Source organism: Dendrobium catenatum, unplaced genomic scaffold, assembly GCF_001605985.2.
Source record: "Dendrobium catenatum unplaced genomic scaffold, ASM160598v2 original_scaffold_14238, whole genome shotgun sequence".
NCBI lineage: Eukaryota > Viridiplantae > Streptophyta > Magnoliopsida > Asparagales > Orchidaceae > Dendrobium > Dendrobium catenatum.
This window is the reverse complement of record NW_021332698.1, coordinates 25,203-49,377: the sequence shown is the minus strand read 5'-3', so window position 1 is coordinate 49,377 and position 24,175 is coordinate 25,203. Positions and strand designations below refer to the sequence as shown.

Here is a 24,175-nt window from a genome sequence, read left to right as displayed (position 1 = left end):
TTATCCTTCAGGATAATATATCATCTTTCTTATGCCGTACTCGATTACAAAATATTCAATCCATTGAGGATGACAAAAATTCTCCAACACTACACACTACACAACTACATAAGCATAACTTCATCATAACAACAATACAATAATGCTGCAATAGTGAGCCTACGATTGTTAAAATAAAAGACCATGAAACCCCTAATATACCAACACTGCGGCAATGACAGCTTGTAGAGTAACAAATGTAATATAAAACAAAACCTTAAAGTCTAAAACATGAAAATTTGATAATAAATTAAAAAAAAAATAGAAAACCCTAATTAAAAAACCCTATTGTTCTTAAAGAATGCTACGAAAACTGAAAGATGAGGTGAGAAAACATGAATACCAACTCACAGTAACCTCCGTATCAATCAACACAAAAACAATAGAAAACCTTAAGTAGGCAATGAAATTAAATATACAAACAGTGAAACATATGTAATATTTTGGGCCTGTGAATTTCCTTCCACTGAGATGTTGCCTTCACTGACAGCTAGTGTTGTTCGGCGATAGAAATTGAGGAAGAGGCAAGAACAAACATGAGAAAACCCTAAGAGAAATGAGAACGAAGTCGACAGAACGATTGAGAGAAGTCAGAAGAGAATGGATGACCATGAATGCGAAAATAATGCTGGCATTTAATTAAAACCGAACGGCGAAGTGCGAACCCGAGTTAGCAACTCAAACGCGTGGGTTCACGGGTCACTTTTGGGTTTCTAGGTCAACCCAAATCCGACCCAATTTTTGAAATGGTTTGGCTTGTTGAACCCGAATCCGACCCGTATTTAAAACAGGTTGACCTGAATCCGAAATTTTCTAGGCGTTGTCTTGGTCGAGCTTTGGGTCGGTTCAAGTCTTGACAGCCCTAATGGGAAGGCTTTATTTCCTTTGCCTGGTGATATGTTTGTGATTCTAATAATACATGTATACGGATCCTTAAGCAATCTCCCAGTCGTTTGGCTTGCATTTAAGCATGGCACCACAGTATCTTTGCATTCTGAGCAGTATGCTGGCACATCTTTTTCCGAGAAAGGAAACAAGTAAAACAGTAAGGAAAAGGATCTTTTATTTTTTCAGAAATCACAAGTGCTTTCTTGATCGAGTTAGCCTCAATTATTCTTACCTTGATGCTTATTCACTTATCACAGTTGTATTTCTTTGAAAGAAATACTGATACCTGCAACTTGATTTTCTGAAGCTTTGAATCCTAACTGTTCCCAAGTTCTTTGTTTTGGACGTGTTCTTTCTGTTGCAAGAAAGATACAATTTAAAGAGCCAAATAATTAATATTAGTTTTACAATTTAATGCCTATTGAATGTTACTTTTTCTCCATTGCCATAAATATGTGGTACCGTTGGTCTTTTGAAAGCTATACTTTGTGTTGATCTCTTTACACATCTCCTTGCAGCATTTCATGGAGGGGCATGCAAAAAGTGGCCCAATATCTCGGTTGCCTCTCATAATGATCTCAGATGCAAACAACCTACTAAAGGATGTTCCTGTTTGTGTGGTATCCTCAGGAACTTTTTTCTTGGTTCCTGTTCTTAGTGAATAATATTTCATCTGTCTTTAATTGCCTCCGTCTTTCTTTCCAGCCTTTCCATTTGGAGTTGAATTTCTTCAACAAACAGAATCGTGTCCTACAGTATCCAGGCAAGGCATTTTATCTAGATGGATTCAATCTAATGGCTTATAATCTCTCCACAGGAGCTGAAAGTTTGTGCAAAAAGCTTTACTCAACGGTATTACTAATGCCTCCTTTTTTATGTTCTATGTTAGTGCTATTCAGAGTTTAATGTTACATAAATATGTCCAGATTCCTGGAAATGTAGAGTGCCTTCCGAAGCACATGCTTTACAGTTCAAAACAACGCTTGTTTTTTGTTGTCTTTGAATTGATTGGCACAAATGGTTCCCTTCATGAAGTTGTTATTCACCGGGAGCCGACAGATGATCAATCATCAAATAACAAAGGAAGTTTATTAAAAGGTTTTTCTTCCTCTCTTTTCCTGCATCTCTACTAGAGCCTCATTTTTCTTGACTTAGATTCTGTTGTTTCAATTTTAGGCCGAGATGCAGCACTTTTGAGTTCTAATGAGAATCAATATGCTATTCTGGATGAGGACAGAAGCGGTCTTGCTTTGTATGTGTTACCCGGACCTACCTTCCAAGAAGTTAATGAAAATAATGGAGCAATTGATGGTAACTCTTCTGATGGTCAACGTGGATCAGATAGAGGACCTCATCATTTTATTTTTGAAACAGACGTTGATCGCATCTTCTCATTTCCTTTAGGTTAAGTGAAAGAAATCTCTCTATTGCTCAAAAAAAAAAAAAAAAAAAAAAAAAAAAAAAAAAAAGACCATTAAACAATGATTACAATAGCAAATATTTTTTCCTATACCTAACAATGTCGACTGTTAACTGCAGAGTCAACCATTCTGTATTCTATATCTGGTGATCATATAGGTCTGGCGAAGCTTCTTCAATCATATCATTTATCTACTGATGATGGACGCAGTATTTCTACAAAAACTGAGGGGAAGAAGTTTATTAATCTTAAACGGAATGAGCATGTTATCCAGGCATGTACTTTATTTTTATCTTCATAGGGAATCTTAAACACTCTTGTTTCTTTCATAGGGAATCTAACCACTACTAGGGCATGATGCGTTTTATACTGTTCTCATGTTGAATTGATATCTATATTCCCTTGGTTTTTTGCTAATATTGCAGTACTAGATCGGATTAGCATTTTTTTATGTTAACTGCTTGGACTTTGGTTTTACCTGGGAGTTCGGATTCCCAGAACTTCTTTATTGCAGTTTTATATATGAGGATATTTTGTGATGCCTATTTTGTTTATGCTAAATTCCTAGCTACTTATCTAATTTGACCCTTGAAGTCTTTTGTTGTTCGTCAATTGATCTATCATTTGGTCAACGTTGAATAGTTCATGTAATTTCTATATAGAGATTCTCATTCTCTTCAGCTATTTTTCTTAGGTTCACTGGCAAGAGACTCCCAGGGGTCATGTTGCTGGGATTCTTACAAGCCACAGGGTATTGATTTGCTCAACTGATTTAGAAATAATTTCTAGCAGTGAAACCAAATTTGATGGAGGACACCCATCTATATCCTTTTTTGCCTTTTTATTTCATTATCTGACATGGTCATGCATTAAACTGCATTTTGTTTGCTCATATTCTTCATATTTTTTCCCTTAACATTTTGCACTTCCGATCTCTTTTATGGGTTGGGCCTGCACTTCTCTTCTCAAGTGCAACTGCAGTCAGTGTTCTTGGATGGGATAACAAAATTCGAACCATTCTTTCCACGTGTCTACCATGTTCTGGTTTGTGTTTTTTTTTTTTTTACTTCTTTCTCATATTGGTTTTTTCTGGTGTTTCCTATGTACTAAAAAATGTTGATGTCAAGAACAACTAGCTCAAATACCTAATCTTGACTTGTCTTTTCTTTCAGACGTCTCCTTATTGTCAAAATTTTGCCCTGAGTTTACCCTTGTTTTGGTGCAGCATTGCTTGGCGCATTAAATGATCGCTTAATGTTTGCAAATCCGACAGAAATAAATCCCCGACAAAAGAAGGGAGTTGAGATAAGAAGCTGTCTTGTTGGGCTTCTTGAACCTCTTCTGATTGGATTTGCAACCATGCAGCAACAATTTGAACAGAAAATTGATCTTCCAGAGGTCTTATACCAGATAACCTCAAGGTTCTCCCGTTTTCTCTGGATATTTTCGTTGAAGTTATTTTATCCATTCGACCTTTTATTAACATGTAAATGAGTTGTATAAATTTCCAAGGAGTCCTAATGATGTGAAATAACATAGGAATTGCACATAGAAATTTATAACTATTGAATTAGGCGTCGCAACTTAAACTTAACGTTTCACTTTGAAAAGATCTTACGAATTTAAAATTGTTTAAATTGATATGGTAAGTAACCACACAATCGAAAAACAAGATCTCAAAATAATTTCAAGAATATAATGAAAACAAGTAGTGCAACAAACAAACAATCCACCACGTAACAAAGAAAGCATTCACCTCGAGTTTCCCGCACTCACAGTCTTTAAGGGTTAGCGGAAGAAGATTCGCCACAATCCGGAAGATGCCACTACGAAGGAGAGGAAGCCGGGGGTAGAGATCCAACGAAAATTAGCCGGAGGAGGGGCTATGTGTAGACGACCGGTGATCCACTAACGTCCGGAGGGAAGATGCTTGACTTCTTTTCTTGCAAGAGAGCTCAAGAGATGAGAGGAATTCCAAGCGGATGGGCAAGCAAGAGTATCAGCCAAATGTGGGGGAATTAGGGTTTGTAAGGGTCTAGGTTTGGGGTTATGGAAAGAGCATTAAATCTGAAATTAATTTCAGATTTAATTAAATGAGGGAAAGAATTAGAAATTCAAATTTAAATTCAAATATGGGTCAGGAGAATTAGGGTTATTAAATTCTTTTTAAAATTAATTACCAAGGATAGTAATCATTTGAGAGAATTAAACTAGGCTGGAGGGAAGGATTAGATTTCAAATTTTGAATTCAAATATTTGGAGCATCGGGAGGGTCGGTAGCATAGAGAGAATATGGGGGGAGATTGGGAAGGGTTGACTAGTTTCCTAATGCACTCCTATTAATTAGAGATGAAATAAGAATGACAAATCTAATTTAAAATTAAATTAGATCCCAATTTATAAACTTTCCTAGTTTAGCTTTCTTAGTTTAGGAAAGTATTTGAAATTCGAAATTTGAATTTCAAATTATTTAAATCTTTCCCAAACCAATTAGACTATTTTAGGTAGGTGTTAATGATGATTGATTTCATCATCCAAGGGAAATAGGAAGGGGGTGGTCAGCGATGGGGCTAGGGCTAGCTAGGCCGGTGGTTTGGGGGTGAATGTGGGGTGGTCGTCTGCGTGTGGATGGGGTGAGGGGTGGCCCGCGGCTTAGAGGGAGATTGGGGAAAAAGGCCAGCCGGTGGAGAGGTGGGTTGGATTGGCTGGTGGTGGTGGGAGGGAAGATAAGGTGGCCAGTGATAGGGAAAGGAAAACGAAGAACTACGAGTCCCAGAATCCACCGGTGGCTGACGCGTATTGCAAGGCCCTCTCCTAGGGGGTCTCTCCTCTCAAGAACTTACAATGAGATCAAGCAAAAAAATCTGAAAATTCATTTCATAATCATCATCCAAATACAAGACGAATGACCTAATATATAGACCTCATAGAGAGAAGGGAAATGACTAAAATGCCCATAGGGCTACAACTAAACTCAACACACAAGCAAGGGTACAAACATAAATAATAAAAATTTGAACTAATACATAAAATATATCAAATATATAAGTTCCTCATAGTAGCCGTTGTTCTACGATGCTTCCATCGATAGATATTCCAGAATCTCCTACTGATGTCCTCATTATTCTTCCCGGGTAGGAGAATGCTCGACCCCGTCGAGTACGTGTCAAGAGTGCCCTCATATAGCTCTAAAAGGTCAGGATCCAGTCTCTGAAGCTCAATACGATCAATTCACACATTTTCCGTCTTTGGTTTCCCTTTCCATTGGATTAAATACCTTCGGCGCCCTCCTTTAGTAGAGATAATTTATCATCGTGTATTGTTTTGATCTCTTTCGCACTGGGTAAAGTGGATAAGTCTGGGAGTGGAGGTAGGCTAGGGTTTTCACCAGGTATGGGCTCACAAGGCTCATTATCAAGTGGATTTGGTAGGTTGAACTCTGGTCCCTCAAAGACTACAAGATCTTCAATATTAAATGTAAGATTGATGTTAAGACCTTTGGGTAGGTCTAGCACATAAGCATTATCATTTAATTTTGAAATTATTTTGAAGGGTCGGCGCTTCTAGCATGTAGTTTCTTAACGACCCCTTGCGGGAATCGTTCCGGGCGAATCTGAACCATTACAAAGTCTCCAACCTTAAATTCCTTGAATATTTTCTTGTGATCCGCATTGAGTTTATAGTTAGCGTTGCTTACTTCAATTCTGTTATGAATTTCTTTATGCAATTCCTGAAGGTGTGATGTAAATGCAGATGCAGATTCAGATGCTCTAGACTGATGACTCATAGGGATCAAATCTATAGGTTGTCTAGGTTGGTATCCATAAACAATCTCAGGGGGACTTAGACCGGTGGTTTGGTTAAAAGAGTTGTTATAGGCAAATTCAGCTATAGACAATTTGGAATCCAAATCTCTAATGTTTTCTCGTACTAAAGTTCTTAATAGGTTGCCTAAGATCTTATTGATGACTTCGGTCTGACCGTCTGTTTGGGGGTGGAAGGTTGTCGAAAATTGAAGTTTGATGCCCATCTTATGCCATAAAGTATTCCAAAATAACTTGTAAATTTTACATCCCTATCAGACACTATCGTTTTGGGTAGCCCATGAAGTCTGACAATCTCATCAAAATATAACTTCGCGATCCTAGAGACATCGAAGTTTTTGGAGCACAGGAGAAAGTGAGCCATTTTAGAGAACTGATCTACTACCACACAGACAGAGTCATGCTTCCTAAAGGTCATGGGTAGACCAAGGATGAAATCCACACTCACATATTGCCAAGGGCAGTTGGGTACAGGTAGGGGTGTATAAAGGCCTGTGTTCTGCTTCCTTTGTTTGACCAATTGACATGTGTGGCACCGCCTCACTAACTTACTAACGTCACGCTTAAGACTATGCCAGTAGAACCGATTTTCAATAGCAGCGATAGTTTTGGCTTGACCAAAATATCTAGCTAATCCACCAGCATGTATTTCCCAAACAAGGTATTCACGAAGCGATATGTTGGGAATGCAGAGTTTTTGAGATTTCAACAAATATCCATTTTCCCAAAGAAAATCATCAATTATCCGTTCTTCTCCAGTTGTCAGTAATATGTTCTTTAAAATCAGGGTAATCCTTATAGTCTTCTTTGATACGTTCAAATCCAATCACCTCAGCCCTCATTTCTTGAGTCCTCATCAGACGATGACGTAAGGCGTCAGCTGCCTTATTCTCGGATCCCGCCTTATGCATGATAGTGTAAGTATACTCTTGTAGGAATTCGACCCATCTGTTATGTCGGGCATTAAGTTTCTTTTGTGAATTGATGTATCACAAAGCCTCGTGGTCAGAAAATATAACAAATTATTGCAGCAGGTAGTGTCTCTAATACCTAAGGGACTGGATGATTGCATGAAACTCCTTATCATAAGTAGAGTATCGTTGTCTGATATAATTTGATTTCTCGCTGAAGTACGCAACTGGGTGTTCCTCTTGCGATAAAACTCCTATATCGTTACCAGACGTGTCGCAAGTTACTTCAAAAACTTTTGAAAAATCAGGTAGACGCATGAGTGGAGGTCTACCATTCTCTTCTTAATCTCCTCGAAAGCTTTAGAGGCAGGTAAAGTCCAAAGAAATTCTCCATTTTTTAGGAAATCGATTATAGGAGCCACATTAGTGATAAAATTCCTAATAAACCACCGATAAAAGGTGGCCAATTCGTGAAAACTCTGAATGTCTCTGATGTTCTTTGGTTCATGCCACTCATTAATAGCTCGTACTTTCTCAGGGTTGGCCGATATTTCATGTGAAGATATGATAAATCTGAGAAAAGTGACACTATCAACGAGGAACGTATATTTCTTAGGATTCACATACACTTGTTCTTTCCTCAAAACCTCACAGACTTGTTTAAGATGATTTAAATGTTGATCCACCAAACTACTATAGATCAAGATATCATCAAAATAGACTATGAATTTTCCTAAAAACGGGCGAAGGACTTGGGCATAACTCCCATGAATGTACTAGGGGCGTTGCTAAGGCCAAACAACATAATCATCCACTCGTACAACCCATCCTTAATTTTAAAGGCCATCTTGCATTCGTCACCAAGGTGTATTCTAATTTGATGATAACCACTTTAAGATCGATCTTTGAGAAAAGGGTTTCTTTAGTCATCATGTCCAATATGTCATCCAAGCGGGGAATGGGGAAATGATATTTTACAGTAATTTTGTTGATAGCACGACTATCAACACACATCCTCCAAGAACCATCTTTCTTGGGAGTTAAAAGTGCAGGAACAACACATGGACTTAGGCTCTCTTTGATAAATCCCTTTTGGAGCAACTCATCGACTTGTTCTTTTAATTTGACATGCTCTCCCAGGTTAATATGATAGTGGGGGAGGTTACGTAGCGAGGCTCCGGGTACTAGGTCTATAGCGTGCTTGATGTCCCGTAAGGGGGGTAGTTGGTTTGTGAGGTCCACAGGGAAGACATCCGCAAAGGTCTCTAGAAGTGGTTGGACCTCTTCCGGGACAGATTCTCCAAGCTCCACAGTTACTTCTCGGGCCACTAGAGCATACATAGGGGCTCCTTGTCTCAGTTCAGCATCTACTTCTTTCGCAGTTAAGAAGTTTAATCCTTTGCTGGGTTTAACAGGAGTAGGCTGGACTTCATTCTTATTGGGCTTAGGTTGGGAGGGTACTAATTTAATCTTCTTGCCATTATGCTCAAACACTCAGGTGTTTGTCCTCTCATAGATATGGACATCGTTGTCAAACAACCAAGGACGACCAAAGATAATTTGACCCACATCCATAGTTAAAACATCACACCAAATCTTCTCCTGATATCCCATGATCTCTATAGGAATAAGGCTCATATTCTTAATCTCCATAGCAGTTGAATTAATCCAAGCGACCTTATAAGGGTTCTGGTGGGGCGTTGTTTTCAGGTTAAGTTTGGATATCATTGTGAAAAAGACAGCGTTGATGCAGCTTCCACTGTTAATGATGACCTTGCAGTTCTTATCTCCAATCTTGATAAATGTGTGAAAAATAGAAGTCCTACTCCAATCATCACTCGGCTTCAGTTGGGACAAGTCACTTCTAACAACTTGCAAATCAAAAGGGTTTTCTTCGTAGAAGAAGTCTTCTTCATCATCAACGTGATGAATCAAATTAGTATTAGGCTCTTCCTCTTCGTCTACAACCTCTTTGATTATGGTAACCTTGTACGGACTAGAACACTATGAGACAATGTGTCCTTAGCCATGGCACCTATAGCAATTTGTTCCAGAAGTGGTTCTTGGAGTATCACGCTCAGGAGTCTTTCCTTAAAGTCAGGTTGAGGCTGGGATTGACCAACAGTCGGTCGGCCACCCACAGGGCCAGTAGGTCGAGCTGGAGGCTGATTGGAAGAAGCTTTAAATAGGGGTGGACGGGAGTCTAGATGCTTAGAATGGGAATGGGTCCTAAACTCTTCAAGGTCAATTACTAACCTACGGGCGGCTTCTAAAGTGTCAACTCCCTAGCGAGTAAGCTCGTTTCGAAGATCTTCCTGTTGACCAATATACAAAGAACAAAAAGGAAAGAAGGAAGAAATCTAGTGTACAAATCTCTTACCCAACAGATTCACGAATTCTGCCGCAAATCCAGCTGAAATCGGTGCCGAATCAGTCGCTTCTCCGTAATTTCTGTTCAAATCCCGCCTCGATCCTTCTCCCTTCGCCTCTTTAAAAGCCAACCGAATGGAGACTTTGAGGGTCTCGGCTCTCCCACTTCCACATACCCGCAAGCTTCAAGCCCCGATCTCCTTCCCTGTCGCAGACCCCGTCTCCCTTTTCCGATCTCCACCAAGCCGCAACCATCTCCGGCCCACGCCGGCTTCCTTTCATTCACGCAGAGAGAGAGAGAGAGAGAGAGAGAGAGAGAGAGAGAGAGAGAGAAGAGAGGAAGCTTTCTCTTACCTAGCCGCAGATCTCCTCAGAGTTCCGATCCCCCATCCCAAGCCTCGTGAGACCAACACCCGAGCTGAGTCCGACCTCCTCTCGATCAAACCAGACAACCGACCTTCCCTCTACCCTAGCCTCCATCCGCTCCTTCCACGACTCCTCTTCTTGTCGGATCGGAAGCAACACAGGAGTCACTGTGTGAAGGTAACTCTCTCCTACACCACTCATTCGGCCAAATCCGATCAGCCAGAGAAGGGAGAGGAGGGATTTTATTTTATTTTTTTTATATATTATTATTTATTAGTATTTATAATTAATTATTAATTAAGTATAATTAATTATTACTAATTATTAATTAATCATAACTTAATTAATAAGTCAATTATAATTAATTAATAATAACTTATTTAATTATTTAATTAATATAATTAATCATCATTAATTATAATTAATTATTTGTTAGTTGTATTTAATTAATTATCAATTAATTATTATTGATTAATTATTATATTAATTATAATTGAAATGAAATGCAAATGTTCTCTCCTCTTGCCTCGATCCACGTGCCAACATCTACAATCCCGCGAAGGTACGAATTTTCTAAATTCAGATTGTTGCTTTCGTTGTATGCGGCAGACCGAAAAATCACCTATACGCGCCTTTATTGTGCGTGGTGGGATGGGACCCCGGTCCGACGCCTACGATAAGGCGGGCAATCACCTAACCTCTACTTCGGCGTTTGTGGTGCACCAGAAAATTGCCTATGCACGCCTTTATTGTGCGTGGTGGGATGGGTCCTCGGTGCGGCACCTATATCGAGGCGGGGTCACTTATAAGTTCCCCCGAGTGGGGGTAAAGCAAATTGTCTTTTAAACAGGTACCGTCAAAGACCCCATACACGCTTTTATTGCGCATGGTGGGAGGAACAAAAAATCACGGCCGCGGTGTCCTCGTCCGAGGACATCTACCATACACGCCTTTATTGCGTGTGGTGGGAAAGTCTTAGTTTCCTGTAGTTTTCCTCTAAACAAAGGAGACGCCGGGAGGTTGCCGAAATTTCGAGTGAATGTAAGACTTGACTCGGACCTGATTTGAACTCAAAAGAACAACGAAGGACTTGTACCTTGGCTTTTGAACAAAATCTAAATGAATTAATAAATAATTGAACCCAAGTAAAATGAAATTGAACTAACATCAATTTTGAACTTGAGGACTTGGGTTGGACTCAAACTGAACTGCACTTGAACTTGAACTTCAATTGAATTTGAACAAGGACTTGGACAAGGTGACAACGGACGTGTGGACTTGATCTGAACTCGAACTGAAGTGAACAAAGTGAACTTTGATATTGAACTCTAACTTGTGGATATAGAATTTGAGCTTGCCATTTGAACTTAAACAAAGACTTAATTTGGATGATAAGTCTAGAACTCAATTTGAACTCATACTTGAATTCAGACAATAATTTGAATTGAACTACAGGGGACTTGAATCATTCTTGAACCGCAGAGAACTTGAGTTTGAACTAAGTGCAAGAGAACTCATAAAGAACTACACTTGAGCTTGAATTCAACTTGAAACACATAAGAATTTGAATGAATCATAAATGATCTAATTTGAAGAGATTATAAGAACTCAAGATATCATGTGATGAACCAGTACTTAGTCCATCATGTATTCAAATGAATATCAAATGGATAAGTAAGGGATTCATATATTTCAATTTAGCATGTTCATGAATGATTCATACATCTATCCCAACCATGTATGTGGGTGATTTGGAGTAATTGTAATGATTGCAAGAGCATGAGTTCAACGACATACCTACAACCAATAGCATTAAGCTTCGTACAAATGTTGAAAGCCTTCATTCTAGACAAGGGGTGAATATCAAATTTATCATGTATATGACAAATTTTCTTTAAAGATTAGGAGTTTGCAATTGGAACTGGTTCATAAGCAAGAACGTAAGCTCTTGATGAACACAGTGATCATGTCAATCAATATGCGAATAACAACTTACAACAAGTGATCTACGATGCATATAAGTACCTACGAATCACTACAAGAGAGAGCCATCATATATGCAACACCTAACCTATACGTAGCAAGAAAGGTTGCAGCGATGATAAAGAACATGCAATGAGTATGGTGATGCCCCTTTGATCCATGACAAGCTAATTTGTGGATAGAAACGGTAGTTTCCTATAAATATTGAGAGGTTACAATAAGCATAACAGTGAATGTTGTAACACTCCTACAGTCAACCATATTCAACCTTACAAGCAATACAATAGAAGAAGATTTCGCACAAGTCATGGAGTAGAATGTGGAAGTTCATATGATCAGCAACAATTCAACTCCAAATAATCTGCAACACATACAACCTCTCTACAAAGATAGATGTACGTTCCACATGCCACTTAAGAGTATATGCAGAAAGACTTCAGTAAATGCAGTATCCTAAAGTTAATTTCAGTCTGTGAAGGAATACATCTACCTACCTACTTGTAGCAGTGACGGATGTACTACATGAGCCAAATACCACAACAAAATGCATGGAGAATATGACAAGTGCAAGCTCATATAATCCAAAGCAGGAGATTCATTAGTGCATATCAATCCGCCTGCTGAAAACAACAAATAATGCACTACAGTCTACCTGTACAATGCAGCAAATAACTGATCCAAAAGCTGCTACAACACGCCATCAGATCCGCAACACTCGTACTAGCGGACAGAAGGCGTGTATAAATTCTCAAATGGAAAGTTATGCATTCAAATGACAATTACTTGTACAATTGAAGTATTTCAAAATACCCTTGCAGGTGCACCGTAGTTTGTATACACATAGGTACACTAAAAAGGGTAAAAGCAATCATAGAACCCGCATGGGCCCCAGCAAGCGTGTTATTGGTACACACGTGACGTCTAGGGTTACTGCGCGGGTTATCAAATTTTAAACCCGATCCTCCTTAGCTGGTAAAAAGGAGTCGACAGGGTTTAATTTTAAAATGCCCCCAAACTCACATGGGCCCCGGCGAGCGTGTTATAAATACACACGTGACGTCTAGGGATGCTACACGGGTTGATAAGTGAATTCAAGTTCGAACCCTATCCTTCTATACGGATCAATAGGAGTCGACAGGGTTCGAACCTTCAAACAGATATACGGTCGTGGCGACCAGTGTATTTATTTTAATACATTCATATTAGGCCTTCAAGGCCTATAACAATATGAATTCACTAACAAAGGCGTAAAGCCTACGAAACCCGATCATCTGTCGACAGTCAGACAAAATCGACAAGGTTCAAGCTACAAATGAAAATGCCCTCAAACACCCCGATGATGGTCGTGTTGAATGCAGATCTCAACCGGAGGGGTTCCCAAACATTTTTAAATGTCTGCCAAATATCCAAATACCCACAAATCCAAAACTCCACAAAAATTTTAGAAAACTCAAAAATTCCAAACTCCAAGATGTTTAAAATTGAAATAAATCCATCAAACCATTTAAAGCAAAAATTCATCCACCCTCCGCAACAGTTTGTCGGGGTGGACAAATCAAAATTTACTTTAGTTCACTTAGAGCCAAATGCCTAGTCGAAAATATCACTAGGATCAATTCTCAAACAATCTCCTGTTAGTAAGGACGTGGTATGTGTACTCTAACTGGCGGTTTGCCGCCAAATGGCGCCGTAGGATAAACGGTTATGACCCGGGGCCCTCTGAACCGAGTGATTTTGCCGCCAAATGGCACCACGAAATACCGGTTATTGCTGCTACTATATGCCAGATAACACGTATTTCTATACGTATCTGATTGACGACTAGCCTTAATCGAAAGTTCTCTCTCGTGGTCGGGAGGGGTAACTAACTATAGGGGCTTGCGCCTATAGGAAACCAGAAATCAGATCATAAAGTCCTCATAAAATGAGGGCGAAATCTCTGGGTAGTTTCTTATCTACAAACCCATCTGCCTTTCGAAATTTACCCTGGAACTTATTTCGTTAAAACTCCCTCGCCAAAGATAAAATCACAATTAGTGCGGGCGGAGGCCGGGGTCGAATTTTCGGAGCCCACACTTCCCTAAGGCCAGCTCTAAACATAAAAAGTATTTGGGCATGGGTGGTGGTCTCTTCTCCACTTCAACGAATCATGTAGTCATCGAAAGCAAATATATAATCATTTGCAAGTCTACTCCCTTGAGTCATCCTATTCCATCTATCTAAGAGCTTGGGGTAGTAGGACAGAGAGAGATACTTCCGCTTGAGCTCTTGCTTCATAGTTTACCAGTTGGTGATGAGGTTCTCACCTCTAGCTTCGCACATGTTTTCTAAGTTTGTCCAGTATTGGCTAGCTCTACTCGCAAGCTTCATCTCCGCGAACCTAACTTCCCTAGTCTCTGAGATGTTATACCACTTGAAATAACTATCCATCCCTTTGAGCCAATCCAAAAAGACTTGGGGTTCAAGGGTGCCATCATAGGAGAGGGCATCTATTCGAATGTTCTTAAGCAACTAAGCGTCGCTATCTCTCCAAGTCGGGTCATGCCCTAATGGTTCCTAGTTGGGTCTATGATGTGGACGATGAGGGTCTCGAGGAGGTCCGTAGTCAGCTCGAGCTTCTTCGACATAAGGGGAGGGAGTTCTAGAAGGTGTATACATTATAGGATTTCCTAACCTATAGATGCTATCTAGCCGCTCACCAATTTGGCGTCGAAAGTCTGCTAAATCAGCTTGGGTGTTTTTAATTTGCTGAGTAACTGCACCTAATTGACCTACAATAAGGTCTAAAGTCGTCTGAATTTGTTTCGGATTCATGGGTAGACACTGGGGAATACTTAGGGTTGAAGCTGGATAGGGGACATCACTTAAATGCAATGTTAGACTCACTAAAAGGTCACTAGATGGTGCATGAACAGTTTTGACAGCAAGCTATACTAGTGGTTTAAGTAACCTAGGCACTTAGGAAAGTTGTAGGGTTGAGGACAACACTAAAACACTTAGGAAACTAACTTAAAGTTCACTAAATGAGTGTAGAAATTTGCTGGACAGCAAACTAAAACAGTAAAATAAAATGTCTATGCGATGACATGCATGCAAACAAGCTAAGGGATAATTATGTTGTACCCTAGGATGAGTTTTACATGTAAAGCCTATGCTAACCATGCTCTGATACCAAGATGATGTGAAACCACATAGGAATTGCACGTAGAAATTTATAATGATTGAAGTTGGCGTCGCAACTTAAACTTAACGTTTCACTTTGAAAAGATTTTACGAATTTAAAATTGTTTAAATTGATATGGCAAGTAACCACACAATCGAAGAACAAGATCTCAAAATAATATCAAGAATATAATGGAAACAAGTAGTGCGACAAACAAACAATCCTCCACATAACAAAGAGAGAATTCACCTCGAGTTTCCCTCACTCACACTCTTTAAGGGTTAGCGGAAGAAGAGTCGCCACACTCTTTAAGGGTGTAGAAAGCCGGGTGTAGAAATCCAATGAAAGTTAGCCGGAGGAGGGGCTATTTGTAGACGACCGGTGATCCACTAACGTCCGCAGGGAAGATACTTGACTTCTTTTCTTGCAAGAGAGCTCATGAGATGAGAGGAATTCCAAGAGGGTGGGCAAGCAAGAGGACCGGCCAAGTGTGGGTGGAGTTAGGGTTTGTGGGGGTCTAGGTTTGGGGTTATGGAAAGAACATTAAATCTGAAATTAATTTCATATTTAATTAAATGAGAAGGGAAAGAATTTGAAATTCAAATTCAAATATGGGTTAGGGGAATTAGGGTTATTAAATCCTCTTTAAAATTAATTACAAAGGAGGGTAATCAATTGGGAGAATTAAATTAGGGTGGAGGGAAGGATTATAATTCAAATTTTGAATTCAAAAATTTGGAGCATGGGGAGGGCTGGCGGCATAGAGAGAATATGGGGGGAGATTGAGAAGGGTTGACTAGTTTCCTAATGCACTCCTATTAATTAGGGATGAAATAGGAATGTTCAATCTAATTTAAAATTAAATTAGATCCAAATTTATAAACTTTCCTAATTTAGCTTTCGTAGTTTAGGAAAGTATTTGAAATTCGAAATTTGAATTTCAAATTATTTAGATCTTTCCCAAACCAATTAGGCTATTTTAGGTATGTGTTAATGATGATTGTTTTTATCATCCAAGAGAAATAGGAAGGGGGTGGCCGGCGGTGGGGCTAGGGCTAGCTAGGCCAGCGGTTTGGGGGTGGTGGGGTGGCCGTCGACGTGTGGATGGGTGAGGGGTGGCTGACGGCTTAGAGAGAGATTGGAAAAAAAGGTCGGTTGGTGGAGGAGGTGGGTTGGATTGACCGGCGGTGGTGGGAGGGAAGATAAGGTGGCCGGTGATAGGGAAAGGAAGATGAAGAACCGCGAGTCCCAGAATCCACCAGTGGCTGACGGGTGTTGCAAGGCCCTCTCCTAGGGTCTCTCCTCTCAAGAACTCACAAAGGGATCAAGCAAGAAAATATGAAATTTCACTTCATAATCATCATCCAAATACAAGACTAAGGACCGAATATATAAGCCTCATAGAGAAAGAAGAGAAATGAATAAAATGCCCATAGGGCTACAACTCAACTCAACACATAAGCAAGGGTACAAACGAAAATACAAAAAATCTGAACTAATACCTAAAATATATCAAATATATAAGTTCCTCATCGTAGCCTTTGATCTACGATGCTTTCGGCGATAGACATTCCGGAATCTCCTACTGATGTCCTCGTCACCTAACCCAGCTAAAAGACATCTATGGCCCATTGAAAGTGTTGTTGAAAGTGTTGTGAAATTTGGTAAGCCCTGTTTGGGCCATGCATTCCACCTGCCATTATAGGCCATGCATTCCACATGCCATTATATAATTGATCCAAATGCATGAGTTGGTATGTGAGTGGGACTACAGAGCATTTCTCATGTGTGCATGCATGCACGCATATGCGTGTACTTCATAAAGAAATTGCAGTAAAATTCAGCTGCTGAAGCTTTCAGTATTGTTTTCTTGTGAAGGTTTGCCTGCACTTATTAAAAAAATATTGTGTTATATCATTTTGCAATTGCTGAAGCTTTCTATTCTTTTGTTATTTTGTGAAGGTTTGATAGTCTGCGCATTACTCCAAGGTCTCTGGATATATTGGCTAATGGCTCCCCTGTTTGTGGGGATCTTGCTTTATCTTTATCCCAAGCATGCCCACATTTTACACAGGTTTGAATTAATCCACATATTATGTTTCTCAGATCGGTTCTCTCCCTTGTTTATATTTTGTTCCGTTTTAGAAAATTTTCAATTAATCTTAGGTACTACGATGTATTTATGCAATCAAAGCCCTCCGTTTCTCTACTGCTTTATCAATCTTAAAGGATGAATATCTGCGTTCAAGAGATTTCCCCCAGTGTCCTCCTACTTCTCATTTATTCCATCGCTTTCGCCAGCTGGGATATGCATGTATCAAGTAAGTTATTTTACTAACAGATTGAGTTTTCTTAAAGATGCTACAAATCTGCACATTTACTGCTAAGTAATTGAAATTCCAGGATTCATGTTGGCAAGTTAATGTTACTTTGATGTTTCCATATTTTATGCAGTGAATTTTTATGACATTTCTTATCCTTATTGCTCCATTTGCATGTTAATATTACATTACTTTATCTGAAGGTCTCATAGTAATCAATTCACAGTTCAAAGCTTCGCTTGCCTTTTTGAGTTTTAATCGTTGCTTTATTGAATTAGAAATCATTTTCATTCTTTATTCTCTACCATGTTTAACCATTACAATGAATAGTCATGCTGCATGTAACATAACCAAGTTTAAGATCTGCTTCTTCTTTTAGGAATCCTGAAACTCGAGTTTGAGATCTCCATTATTGAGACCTATTTGAACTCTTAATCCTTTCTCATTTATATGCATGTACATTTAAATGGACGTATTTAGGCAGTACAACCTGGTCATATGTGATACTTCTTATATGTTTACCCTTTAGAAGTTTCCAGATCCTTTTGCTTTTCTCTCTACTTTGGTCTAATTTTTGTATGGTTAGCTTTTTGGCATTCTCTTTCTAATTTGTAAAACTGTTGACATCCTACAACTTATTTGCTGCTACTTCGTTTCAGATATGGCCAGTTTGATAATGCCAAAGAAACTTTTGAGGTCATTTCGGACTTTGAGAGTATGCTTGATCTTTTCATATGCCACTTAAATCCTAGTGCCCTGCGCCACCTTTCTCAGAAACTAGAAGATGCTGCAACTGACTTGGATCTAAGACGATACTGTGAAAGAATATTAAGAGTTCGCTCCACTGGATGGGGACAGGGTATTTTTGCTAATTTTGCAGCTGAAAGTATGGTCCCTAAAGGGCCTGAATGGGGTGGTGGAAACTGGGAAATCAAGACTCCCATCAGCATGAAAGATATACCCCAGTGGGAGCTGGCAGGGGAAGTCATGCCATACATGAAGACCAGTGAAGGCGGTATTCCAACCATCATAGCAGATCAAATTGGTGTTTACCTAGGTGTAGTTAGAGGAAAGGGAAGTATTGTAGAAGTAAGTGAAACCAGTTTGATTAAAGCATTCACAGCATCAATAAATGAGAACAAGTCATCAAAATCTGATTTACTACCTAATTTGAACAAGGAAGGTCCAAACGCAATTGCAAAAGCAAATCCTGTAGTGGATATTTTAACCAAGCAATTAGTAGGTGCTGCTCCTAAAGACGAGCAGGCAAAAGCAGAAGAAGAGTTCAAGAAATCTTTGTATGGTACTGTTGATGTGAGCAGCGGTGAGGAGGATGAAGCAACATCAAAAAACAAAAAGATAAGGATAAGAATCCGAGACAAGCCAATTGATGGCCCTACTGTGGATGTTAACAAAATCAAAGAAGCCACGAAACAATTCAGACTTGGCGATGCTCCCATGAGGACCAAGTCAGGAGGATCTCAAGATATATCAATAGCTTCATCACAGCCATCATCCATAAGGACTGCGGCTGCAGCAAGTCCTGCAATTGATATGTTTGGGAATGACACTTCTATCCCTACTACCTCAATGCAGACAAACCCTATGATTACTGGTATGGGAGTGTCAGCTGGACCTATTCCCGAGGACTTCTTTAAGAACACAATTCCTTCATTTGAGGTTGCTGCCTCGCTGCCGCCTCCTGGGGCATATTTGTCTAAAATGGAACAAAATTCTCAAGTAATGGAAGGAAACAGGTTTGCTTCAAATAGGGAGGTGATGACAAATGTTGGCTTCCCAGAGGGTGGTGTACCACCTCAGGTGTTTCAACAGACTGGTGTTCCTTTAGAGGCAATTAGTCTTCCTGATGGTGGAATACCTCCACAATCTCAGGCTCCTGCCATTGGTCCTCCCTCTCTCATGTCTATGCCCTCACAGCCAGTTGATCTAAGCTATCTTGAAATTCCAGGATCCGACTACACAGCTGCTGCAACAAAACCGTCTCCTGCGCCTTCAACAGTTCCCACTTCTGTTGCTCCTGGCCAAGTAAAAGTTTATGTTCTTCAAATTTAGAGTTCTTGAACTTATTAATATTTAATCAGTTGATTATATTTTCATGAATTGTCATTGTTTACATAGGTTCCCCGGGGTGCTTCTGCTGCCATTTGTTTTAAAACAGGGCTTGCTCATCTTGAACAAAACCAGCTTTCTGATGCATTGTCTTGTTTTGATGAAGCATTTCTGGCTCTTGCTCAGGATCAGTCACGGGGAGATGATATAAAAGCACAAGCCACCATATGCGCCCAGTACAAGATTGCTGTTGCCTTATTGCAGGTATTATGATAGATTTATTATGCTCTATGGAGCTCAAATTTACATAGTTATGCTACAATGTTGACCCCTATATCAAAATATGCACAAAAAGAGGCAAAATTAGCGAATTAAGTGACAGGTGCATTGCCTCGACATGTCACTTGAAGGGCCAAACGACCTTTGATTGCCGAAAAAATTGCGCCTTTGCGATCAGTGTATCAAATTCGCCTAAGAGGGAACCCTTTGCGATCAAATTGGTCAAAACGGACGTACGACACCCGAAATTGACGCACGGCATTGTCCAAACGACGTCCAATCACAAAACAGACCGTGCCACTGTGTTTAGAACATCGTCGATACCTAAAATAAACTATAATTTGCCCAATGAAAATTGCGCGCACAAATCGGCACGAGTTTGTGGGAAACTACGCGCAAACCAAAGGAATTGCACGCAAATCGAGACATTTTTTGGGTTACTGACTAATTTCCATCATTTCAGAATGCAATAGTAGTAACAATGATAATAATAATATTATTATTATTATAATTAAATTAAAATTAATTTTGAGCAAAAGTTATCTCAATCAAAGTTACCTCGGACGATCTGCTCAAATCCCTAGAATTCTAGTGACCCTCTCCCGAGAAGCTTCTACACCCAATTTCTCACATACGAATTGCTGAACTCCCTCTTCACGTGCCTGATCCCTTTGTGGCACTGCATATGTATAACTACACTTACGACACTGCATATGTATAACTACACAAACATAATATGTAAAAATTACATGTAAAAGTATACACCTGCATGAGCCCTGACGAACGTGTTGTATGCATATACGTGACGTCTGAGGATGCTGTACGGGTCAAGAAATGGACATAAGTTCGAGCCTGATCATTCTATGTGAATAAGGAGTCGACACAGTTCGAACTATCAAACAAATATACGGTCACGACATTGACCTGGATATTTGTTTCATATGTACATATTAGGCCCTTAAGGTTTATTGTAAGGAAAATTTATCAACAAAGGCATAAAGCTGATGACAAACCCGATCATCTGTCAGTAAGTTAATAGAATGGACAAAGTTGACAAAGTTCAACCAATAAAATAAAAATGCCTATAAAAATTTCAATGATGGCCGCGTTGATAGAAAATCTCAACCGGAGAGGACCACAAACATAAAAAATTGCTCATAAAAATCCAAAATTCTAGAAATCACTCCAAAATCAAGATGTTTAAAATTGAAATAAATTATCAAATATTTAAAGCAAAATTCATCAACAATCCATAATAGTTTGTCGAGATAGACAAAACTGAAAACTATTTCAGCTCATAAAGAGGCAATGTTTGGTCGAAAAATCACTAGGATTCATTCTCAAATAGTCTCTTGCCAATAAGGATGTGGCACATGTTCTCTAACAGATGATTTTGCCGCCAAATGACATCACAGGTAAACGATAATGACCATGACCCTCTGAATCCGGTGGTTTTGCTGCAAAATGGCATCAGTAAATTACGGTCATGGTCAGAGCCCGCATGTTCCTCAATGACTTCAAATCCTTGAGATATGAATCAATTGGATATAATTGATAGGGCACAAAACCCTCTGTTAGCTATAAGGTAGATTAAAATTTGTTCCCTTAGACAAATATTCACCCCAGGTCTACAAGGTACCATTGAACGAAGCGACATATGACTGTCGACAAGGATCCTTCTATCAGGTTGGGTCGACTATATCATTTGACTAAGTAGACCAGGGACCATGATGACCCGGGACGATGGAACCATGAGATCTTAATCAAGTCTATCATCACTACTCCCATCATCCGCTTTTAAGTGCAAGGTGGTGAATTTCTAATTTTAAATATTACATTTTCAAATACCAAATTTTGCTGCTACCATACGTCATATACTACATATATGTTCGATACTATATGTCTATTTGACGACTTAGCCTTAATCGAAAGTTCTCTCTCATTACAGGAGGGATAATTAACTATGGGGGTTTGCGCCTGTAGGAAACTTGATCTCATATCATAAATTCCTCGTAAATGTGGGTGAAATCTCTGGGTAGTGACTTATCTACAAACCCAATTTGCCTTCTAAAATTTGCTTCGAAACTTGAGCGTTAAAACTCTCCTCGACAACCTAAAGAAAAGAAAGAGGTCCACAGAGAGGCCGAGCGTGAATTTTTGGAGCCCACGTACAAATTAGTATTCAAGACCACTGATGCATCCCTGCATCTTCTGAATTCTCTTCAAACAAGAACTTATGATTGTTGAACTGCAAAATCAAGCATATTACAGTAGCAATTCCTCGAAGACCTGCACTGATCACTTAACTTAAACAAGTTTGGTTGATACTTATTTTATGTTATTTATATGACATTCCTGATAAATATGTTGAAGATTATTTACAGGTAATTTTAACCTTTTCATTTTGAATGTTATATTATTGTTATTGATTCTCTGACAAATGGGTTTGGATTAATTGCGTTGGTGTAGAGCTCATTGTATAATTTCCAAATCATTTTCATTACTTAAGCCTGGTTGTAGACTCCGGATTCTGTCGTCCTAGAAAAAATTGTCTGATTTATGTCATTGAAAGAACTATTGTGAGTCTTCGAGTAATTGAGGGTCAGAATTCTATATACAACAGAAATTCCTTTTCTTTTATTCTTTCTTAATTTGAAAAAAAAAATTGCCAGCAGCAGGATTAAAAGTAAAATATAGAATCAACCAGCTATTAGGAGTTCTGTATGAAGGATATTTCTTGGTAAAGTTTGGTCCGTAAACAATAAAGTACTTGGTTATCATTTCATACTGAGTATCCAATTCAACTTTTTTTTCTTTTTGGGAAAATTTTGAGTGCTGAAGCACAAATTTGATGCAAGGGGCATTTATTCCTGGGAACTTTGTCATACTTACCAAGATCTGTACTAACCAATAACTGGCAACGACAATGAATAATAGATTTTGAACTTGGGTGAAGCGCAAAAAGAACTCAACCACCAGGCCAAAATGCTAAATAACAAGTTAAAATGTCGAACTCAACTTGGTATTCATCTTGGTTATTAGTTTGTATTTCTTTACTAAACTAATTAAACAAACCTACCCAAAATTATGAAGTTTGATTAATAGACAAGCCAAGCTGCAAACTTATTACATCATTTGATCTTCTAGCTCTGTTTGATTCTCTAGCTACCACATCCTTAACAATCCAAGTAGCTTTTAAGTGATTGTTGCCATTAAATGAATATGCTGACCCATTTATACTTTAGGAAATTGCACGCCTCCAAAAGGTCCAAGGTCCTAGCATGATCAGTGCAAAGGAGGAGATGGCAAGGCTCTCTCGCCATCTTGGTTCTCTACCGCTTCTTGCAAAGCACCGGATTAACTGCATAAGAACCGCCATTAAACGCAACATGGAAGTTCAGAACTATGGTTATGCGAAGCAAATGCTTGACCTCCTCCTCTCAAAAGCTCCACCTACCAAGCAGGATGAGCTGAAGAGCCTGATTGATATGTGCGCGCAGAGAGGGCTCTCAAACAAATCAATGGATCCACAGGAAGATCCCTCGCAATTCTGCGCCGCAACCCTCGGCCGTCTCCCGACAATTGGTCATGATATCTGTAGCCTATGCGGTGCAAAATTCTCTGCTCTCTCCACACCTGGATGCATAGTTTGTGGTATGGGAAGCATCAAGAGATCAGATTCTGCTGCAGGTCCAGTGCCCTCTCCATTTGGGTGAGATTCGATCTCTATAGCTTAGCTTTTGCTTTTGTTTGTATGATTTTAATGTCTTTATGTATTTTTTTCTATCATTTGTGACTTCTTTTAGAGAGAGGGAGAGGAGCTGTAATTCACTTTTGTAATGAAAATTTGTGTTTCTCACGTCTTATTCTTTATAACTTTTTATTTTTTGAAACGATCTAAAGGGAAATTGAGTTCTTGCATTTTAGTTTCCCAGTTGCTGGAATGGAAACTGTAAGTGAGAACATTCGATAAAATTTTGGATGTGTTTGAATTGCCTTTTTTTTAAATTTATCATCTCACTGTACATATTCTCGGTATATATATAAGTTTTTTTATTTTTTTTAATTCAAAGTTCTATGTAGGCATGTATGATGATAATCTTTATTAAAAGTTGTTAAACAGTAAAAAAAAAGCTAGGCATGTTAGGAGTCTCTATTCATTTTCATCATTTCTATTACATTTATATCTTATAGTTGGGATATTTAATATAATCATCTGATTTTCTATTTTCAAATTAGACAGCCTTATATTCATACCTATTGAAGTGGAGTTTTTTTTTTTTTTTTTTTAATTTAGATTCAATTAGATATTATATATATAAGTTTGAACTGACTTTTTAATTGATAGCTGCAGTTTCTAATCAATAGATTAGATGAGCTTGAATGAAATGGGATTTTAGATAGAAGATTGAAAATATATTTTTTGTAAAACCATGTCTTAGGCTGCTCATTTTAACTCAAACTTTTTAAACAAATTTTACTGTTGCTATTTAGAGTTATTGTGTGCAGATATGCGCCGCTTCAATGGCAACCTTATAGGC

The 24,175-nt window shown here is 38.9% G+C and overlaps 1 protein-coding gene across 1 annotated transcript in view; it reads left to right on the top strand.

Annotated features, from left to right (window-relative positions):
- LOC110101272 overlaps positions 1-23,609 on the top strand; it is a 76,407-nt gene extending 52,798 nt beyond the window's left edge. The window contains exons 12-24 of the mRNA XM_020829105.2: positions 1,446-1,547; positions 1,633-1,779; positions 1,854-2,025; positions 2,104-2,331; positions 2,467-2,621; positions 3,042-3,170; positions 3,274-3,391; positions 3,573-3,768; positions 16,927-17,038; positions 17,131-17,285; positions 17,945-19,331; positions 19,425-19,619; positions 22,880-23,609. Coding sequence (XP_020684764.1) covers positions 1,446-1,547; positions 1,633-1,779; positions 1,854-2,025; positions 2,104-2,331; positions 2,467-2,621; positions 3,042-3,170; positions 3,274-3,391; positions 3,573-3,768; positions 16,927-17,038; positions 17,131-17,285; positions 17,945-19,331; positions 19,425-19,619; positions 22,880-23,350 — 3,567 coding nt within the window. The 3' untranslated portion in view covers positions 23,351-23,609. The remainder of the gene's footprint in view (positions 1-1,445; positions 1,548-1,632; positions 1,780-1,853; positions 2,026-2,103; positions 2,332-2,466; positions 2,622-3,041; positions 3,171-3,273; positions 3,392-3,572; positions 3,769-16,926; positions 17,039-17,130; positions 17,286-17,944; positions 19,332-19,424; positions 19,620-22,879) is intronic.
- The last annotated feature ends 566 nt before the right edge of the window (positions 23,610-24,175 follow it).